The sequence below is a fragment of the Cryptomeria japonica genome, chromosome 6 (assembly GCF_030272615.1).
Source record: "Cryptomeria japonica chromosome 6, Sugi_1.0, whole genome shotgun sequence".
NCBI lineage: Eukaryota > Viridiplantae > Streptophyta > Pinopsida > Cupressales > Cupressaceae > Cryptomeria > Cryptomeria japonica.
Genome location: NC_081410.1, coordinates 571,316,115 through 571,323,767, shown reverse-complemented (window position 1 = coordinate 571,323,767; position 7,653 = coordinate 571,316,115). Strand labels below are relative to the sequence as shown.

Below are 7,653 nucleotides of genomic sequence, written 5' to 3'. Positions count from 1 at the left end.
TATGTTGCACCAAAAATTTCAAAGTGTGACAAAAACGGATACCAAGTTGATGACGATGAATCACTTGCTGCACAAAAATGAGGATCAGGCATGGAGACAACCTACTATGAGCATCGTTTGGATACTCAAAAATAACAGAAATAATGGTACAATCCAAGTCTCACGGGAGCCATGCACAAATGTGTACAATCTAAGTCTCAACTAGAGCCATGCACCAAGTCTCACAAGATATTCCTAATCTATGTGTACAAGAGGATTACATCAAATATGTCAACAATGACAAGATACAAAGAGGTGTGGAACTTTATGATAGTGTGATTACAACATTGCTCATGCAAGAGCATACATCATGATAAAATATTCAAATGTTGAAACATGAAAATGATGCCACCAACAAAGAAGCCCTATAGAATAATGCAGATGAAGATGCCTCCGAATGGAATTTCACTAAGAGATATAAATGAACAAGTGACCCCCCATAAAAAGATCATGTTGGCACTCGCAAATAACAGCAAAGTGGACTTTTGATTTCAACTTTACAAATTCTCAAAATGAGATCTAAGAGACTTCAATAAATACTGCTAGAGATCTAAATTGGGATCCAAGCAAAATACAAGTACCAAATAGGCCAAAAATGACCAAATACTAAATGTACAATTTCTACTCAGAATCACTGCAAACAAATGGCGGATTATGAAAGTAGACAAAAAATTATGCACTTTATAAAAAAATAGCACTTGAAAAGGAGTCCATATGAGCCCAAACAAAGTCTCCAAAGTTGTAAAAAATCAGGATTTCATGATTTTCGAAAAACCTGTATCCAAAAAATAGAAAAATTCCTGCACCACTATACAAATCATGAAATTGTACCCCAAAACAAAAAACATTGCTCAAAAAAATGAGTCTGGATGAGTGAGATATCGCTATTTTAAAATTGCCTGCAAAATTATAATTTCTGGAAAATTTCCGCCACGGCTTCAAACTTCAAATGCCTCTAGATTTGGCCTCCGAAGTCCAATTTGGATGAAACAAAAGGCAAAACTGACTCTCTTGGACCTCTGCAATCCAATGGTGTCCTTAGATTTGACCCATAAAGCTTCAATAATAACCTGCAATAGAAAGCTCCAAAATGCAAACCCCAAAATTCTCTCAATTGGCAAACCAATGGCACTCTAATGGCTCTAATACCATGTGAGACATGGACTAGCTCTGATACCATGTGAGATTTTTCCAAGATCAAGAGGCAATGGAAAGCACAAATAAGAGAGACAAAATAGATGATAGGAATAAACTATATTCTATCAAGATGCAAAATATGATCAACTGTATCATTACAAGATATAGATTGATTGCCTGTACAAACGATGTTGATGAGCCTGCTTATATAGGCAAGGCTAGGGATATGTGAGCACACAAACATGACATGTGGCTCAGTAAGAAACTAGGGTAGGTAGGAAATAGGTGTGGGTAGGTAGGAGAAATAATATAATATTCCACATGAGGTGGATCACCCACTGAATGTGGAGTGTAACAACAAGATCAACACCATAAAAGGTGGAAATTCTCCTACACACACTATCCCAATGTGGCACAAACACCCAAGTGTCTCATACACAAACTACTATGAAATGCATTTCCTAAGTAAACTTAAGTAAGGTGTAATAATATCCATGATGAATAATTACTTACACCAACAATATTTAAGTAAACATTTACCCCACTCATACTAGGAACGATTTCCAAATATCTTGCTTCCTACTTTACCGGGATTTTAAGATTTTAAGAAAAATATAAACAAATAAAGACAAGTATAATTGTGCATCCAATCACAACATGTGATAATTTAGGGTATAGATATATAAAAAGAGAAAATTTAACTTAAGGGTTCTAGCCTAACTAGTGAGGATGATAGTATGTAACCCTAACAAGCAAGGTATAAAATATTTGTGCCATGGTGCTCGGTTAAAGTTAATCTTTATGCAAATTTGATAAAATGGATCTTATTAATTATTGTAGATCAAGAATATTAGATTTATAAAATAGGTATATGCTTACTCAACATGTTAATCAACTAATTAGGAACAACAGTATCAAATTTTATGCGATAGATTTAATCTTTAGTATCATATAAAAAATACTTCACATCTTAATCTTCAAGTGTATGAATTTTATTCTCTTCGCCTTGATCATATTACTAGTTTGTATAAACAATAAAATTTATTTCAAAATAAGTCTTATTAAAGACTATCAGTCCATATAATAATAGAATAAATGATGGTTGACTATACATTACTATTGGTGTGCCCATGTTATAGACTAGAATTTGATTTCTAATATGTCACATGCATATTTTATAACAATTTCGTTATTGACCAAAATGCTTATTTCCTAACTCTTGCATTTTTCCTAGTCCAATTGTTTGTATTTGTCTCTCTTCTTTCCTCTATGTTATCCCAATATTTTTGAAATCTATTACTGTTGGGAAATCTCTAATCATTTAAATTTTTTTAAATCATCAAAGTCTTAAAGATCCTCATCTTAGCATATATCATCTTGTCTAAGCTCAACTTTTCTTAATTCTCTTAAGTATTTGACATTTAAACTTGTCCACCTTATTTTTCCTTTCATTCATTCCCTATAATCATATAAAAAAATTCCTTTCCCATGTAACATTTGAATATTGTCTTGAACTTTTAGTTATTGAGTTGATGACTTTACTAAGGAACTTTGTTGAAGTTAGAATTGTGGGCTCACTTGTACTTGGCAACCCATTTCTTGTCATGCTTTTTAAAAAAACTCTACTAATAATTTTATACATATCATAGGATTTACAATTTCTCTCATCTATTTACCTATTTATTTCTTGTGCATCCCTAATTTATGACCCCCAATAACTAATTTTAGTTTATAATATTAGAGTTAGTAGTGCATGCATGCCTTAAACATGGTACTAGCTGGTATGAGTATGCCCTAATTCTTAGAATTTTCCATAGTTCCTTTCTTTATTGCTTCTTTTTTAATCTTCCCCTTACCTATCTACCTTAATGGTATACATTCATTATCATTCTCAACCATCAAATTCAAAACTCTTGCCATTTCTCACTATCTCAACTAGATCTAGACGTATAATTGAGAACCATTAGTGCACAATTTTATATTGTAACTTGTAAAAAGGATCTCATTTACAAAAATAAATTATTTTATTCTTGGACTATCCATCTATATGTACCTCCAACTAAAATGACAAAGAAGATGCCCTTGCTACTCTTAATTTTATGGTTAGGGTTTTGGATGCTATGGGGCCTCGAGCCATTATTATGGATAACATTCAAAAGTTTCAAGAAGAAAATTCTCATGAATGTCAAGTGTGACCATACACATTAGCACAATTTTGTGTTTGATCTAGAAAAATGTACCTAATATGAGTGGCTATCATTGGTGTCATACCATTTCTTATTTTTGAGGTTACTGATGCACATATCAATATTATTTCTATGATATATTAAAGGTCGCATGTCAATATGGATGATAATTATGAAAAATACATGAAAATCATAATTGAAAATCCCATTGTAAGGACATGAGTTTGAAAGCATATATTCAAGGACGAAAACACTTTTGATCTTGTTTATCAAAGGATATAACCCTTTTAAATCCAGTTTATTTCCTCACCTAAATTTAATGTTGGAGGTTTCATGGTAGAAACAATTAGTTAAATCAAGTTAGAATAAGTTTCAAATGGTTGTGGATGTATATGTCATATATAGTTTGTCAAAGTTATTGTAACATCATTTTATAATAATATTATAGTCCTAATGAGTGTAAGAAAGAATCTACAATCTATTCTATATGCATAACTTGATACCATATCCCTCTTTTGTGACTTTTGTAGGTTTTGTCGTGTGGGAGGCTCTGGGTTATTAGCTGTGGCAGGGCTACTTGGAGGTTTGGGGGATCGTGTGTCTAGTTATTGTAACATCATTTTGTAATAATATTATAGTCCTATTGAGTGTAAGAAAGAATCCACAATCTATTCTATATGCATAACTTGATACCATAGGTCAAGGCATTGAGGGTTAGGAAACGAGTATCTCAATAAAGATAGACCTAAAATTTAACAAATATAAACGAAAGAATAGGGAAAAAATGTATAGCATGAAAAAATGGACAAACCTAAAACTGTTATGTAAAGAAGAAAAATAATAAAAAGATTCAAACAAATAGAAAGCTATGAGTAATGTTGAATCTTACTTGACATGTTGTAAGTGATGTTAGAAGAATGATTTTCTAGGTGGAGCCATTTCATCCATATCTTCCATTTCATCCATGTCTTCTATTGATCAACAATATAATTTGTCAAATAAAATTTGTTCTTAATCTTAGTTTGGTCATTTGTTTGTTAGTAGTAGTTAGTGTTGGGTATGCACTCAATTTCTCTAGAAAGAAATAGTTCTTACTAGAATAACTTAAGAAAGAACTATTTCTACTAACTCATGATATTTTTTTCCCATCCATGGAGTTTCAAGGTTTTATTATAGAATAGATTATCAACGTGTATATTAAAGTTTGAATAAATAGCAAAGAAATGCATTTATAGTTTTTGCCTTGGATTTTAGGATATCTATTGATGAATGTCATTGAAACACCTTCATACGTTTACTTTGGGATAAGTAAGGGTTGTAATAAACTAGGTAGGAATGTTTGTTGTATTTTATTCTTTTGAAAAAAAAATTAATTCATTGATATGATTAAAGATATTATGGAGGGTAGGTAAAAGTTGTAATTAATTGAGTATATGTTTGTTGTATTTTATTCATTTTACCAAAAAATTTAATCATTAATATGAATAAAGATATTATATAAGATAGGTGAAAGTTGTAATTAATTAGGTATAAATGTTTGTCGTATTTTATTCTTATGACAAAAAAAAATCATTATGCTTGGATCTCTTTCATGTGAATAGTTTCTCTTAAAATACCTAAGTGAACCCACTCAAGAAATATCCTAGATTACTTTTGAAAAATGTTTTTCTGGACTCTTTATTGCTGGTTCAGTTTCAGTCTCAGTCTTAAATCACATACATTAAGCCGTCCCCAATTTTTTATTCTTCTTTCTATGAAAGATCGAAGATGATGAGTAGGATAAGGCTGCTTCTCCCAAAGATAAATACAACAATTCATACTCGTGCCTTCCAAAAGCCTATTCAACATAAAAGTCTTGTCTATTGAAGTTACAAACTCAGCAAAATCAAAAACGTGCTGCGACTTGGAAACCAGGGAAGAGTCACAAAGACGTGCCACGACCTGGAAATCAGAGAGCAAAATCAAGTCCTCGTACCTACTCTGCCTATAAAATATAGATAGTGTACACTAGAAAACAAAATAAAATAAGGAACTCCTTGTTTACAGTTAATATGGACATTCCACTGTTTTCATGGTATTCTGTGCTCCATACTGCTGCTTCGCTTTTATTCTTCTTCTTTCTATGGAGAAGAGAGCGGAGGACAGGGCGTCCTCTGCCTCCTGGTTGGCCTATTGTGGGAAACCTCTTTCAGCTGGGAAAAAGGCCTCACGAGTCTCTCTACGCCCTCTCTCTGAAATACGGCCCACTGATGACTCTCCGTCTGGGAATGAAAACAACAGTGGTGGTGTCCTCTCCTGCCATGGCCAAGGAGGTCCTTAAATCACACGACCTAATCTTCGCGGGACGGACGGTGATAGAAGGCGTCAAATCTATTTCTCACCACAAGTCGTCCCTAATTTTTAGCGATTACGGAACTCAGTGGCGCCATCTCCGACGTATTTCAACTGTTGAGCTTTTCAGCAGCATAAGACAGGAAGCTCTGCAACATCTCAGAAGATAGGAGGTATTTCACACAATTAAACTACTTTATGACGACAAGGGAAAGGTTGTGGATATCGGGCGGACGGTGTTCTGCACGTCTCTAGATTTGTTAGGCAACATGATCTTCAGCACAAGAGTCTTCGATCCCCACAATCCAGCTTCTGCGGCCTTCAACCATTCCGTCTGTGAACTGATGAGGCTCGGAGGAAAGCCCAATTTGGTGGACTATTTCCCGTTTCTACGGTTCCTGGACCCGCAGGGCGTGTGCCGTCAGATGGCCAAGCATTTCAAGGAAATGTATGACTTTGTGGATTTGTTCCTACAGAAAAGGCTCGCCTCCGGAAGTGAAAGTCATAGGAAGAACGACTCCATGAAGGATTTTCTGGATGTTCTGCTGGATTTCAGAAGTCAAGAATTCACACTCGTTGATATTCGAGCCTTGATAGCTGTATGTATAGAAATGATTGAAAATAAACATTTAGTAGAAAATTTGTGTGGAGTTAATTCCTTTAATCAGATTTCTACAATGCATTAGTTAATTATCAAGCTGTTATAGATTTTGATTGTGTTTATGTTTCATTGATCACATCAGATATATAGATGAATGTATGAATGTCAAGAGAGTATCAACGCTTTTTCTAATTGTGTACAGTTCGTTTTTTAAATCGTCTATTCTTTTTCAGGAATTTTTTATCGCCGGTACTGAAACAACAACCTCAACAGTAGAATGGGCCATGGCAGAATTCATTCGCAATCCGCAGAAACTAAACCGAGTCCGACAAGAATTGGATGAAGTAGTTGGATGCAACAGAAGATTGGAAGAATCTGACTTAGATCGTTTGCCTTATCTTCATACAGCTGTTAAAGAAATATTCCGATTGCACACCCCAGTTCCCCTGCTGCTTCCCCAAAAAGCTGAAAGCTCGTGCGTGCTCCAGGGAATTGTGATACCCAAAGACAGCCAGGTATTGGTGAACGTGTGGGCCAGTGGGAGGGACCCTTCAATTTGGAAGAAGCCCTCAGAATTTCTGCCCGAGAGATTTTTGGAGGGTGAGAATAGCAAGATAGATTACAAGGGACAAAACTTTGAGCTAATTCCGTTCGGAGCAGGAAGAAGGATTTGTGCTGGGCTTCCATTGGCAAGTCGTATGGTTCAATTGATTTTGGCTTTGTTACTTCATTCATTTGAGTGGATGCTTCCGGACGGGAGGAGCTGTGAAGAGATGGACATGACTGACGAGCTTGGAATTACTTTAAAGAAGTCTGCAGAGTTAACTCTAATCCCCGTACCACGTCTCTCACATCATGCATATGAGCAATAGTGTGGCAGTGTGGGTCAGGAATTTTATTGAATGTTATCACACATATTAAATCAATAAATCAAAATCTAGAAATGTCTTAGGTTATGTATCGTACTGACACTTTATTTGTTTTCGAGATTGCCTCTGCCTCATGTTTATTTTCTTGACATGTATTAGCAGCACTTGTATTTCCATTAGGTGGGATGGTTACGTCTATAGTAAGATATGTTTTGGATATACAAAAGTTGGATGGAACGAATGTGTTTTTGATAGTAATAATTATTTAGAATACAATGGAGTTCATCTTAAAATGTCGGAACAAAATGGATATGAAAGGATGCAACTTATAATTTAAACTAACAATCTATGCAAAATATATTTGTAATGCAATATGCTTTTACTTTGTATGAAGACAATTAACTTAGGATATTGGTTACACTGAGTAGATTTGTTTTATGCTATATTTAAGAATATGATCATCAACAATGATAATGATTAGTGTCTCTAA

The 7,653-nt window shown here is 34.4% G+C and overlaps 1 protein-coding gene across 1 annotated transcript; it reads left to right on the top strand.

Annotated features, from left to right (window-relative positions):
- Window positions 1–5,061: 5,061 nt before the first annotated feature.
- LOC131077440 (cytochrome P450 76T24-like) lies at window positions 5,062–7,247 on the top strand. The gene is made up of 2 exons (XM_059207057.1): window positions 5,062–6,292; window positions 6,528–7,247. Exons 1-2 carry the CDS (start codon window positions 5,963–5,965, stop codon window positions 7,164–7,166), a joined length of 969 nt encoding a protein of 322 aa, XP_059063040.1. The 5' UTR covers window positions 5,062–5,962; the 3' UTR covers window positions 7,167–7,247.
- Window positions 7,248–7,653: the final 406 nt, after the last annotated feature.

Coding starts and splice junctions, on each gene's coding strand:
- LOC131077440 (XM_059207057.1), top strand. CDS start 5,963: ATGATCTTCAGCACAAGAGTCTTCGATCCCCACAATCCAGCTTCTGCG. Junction 6,293..6,527: donor ATATTCGAGCCTTGATAGCT/GTATGTATAGAA, acceptor ATTCTTTTTCAG/GAATTTTTTATCGCCGGTAC.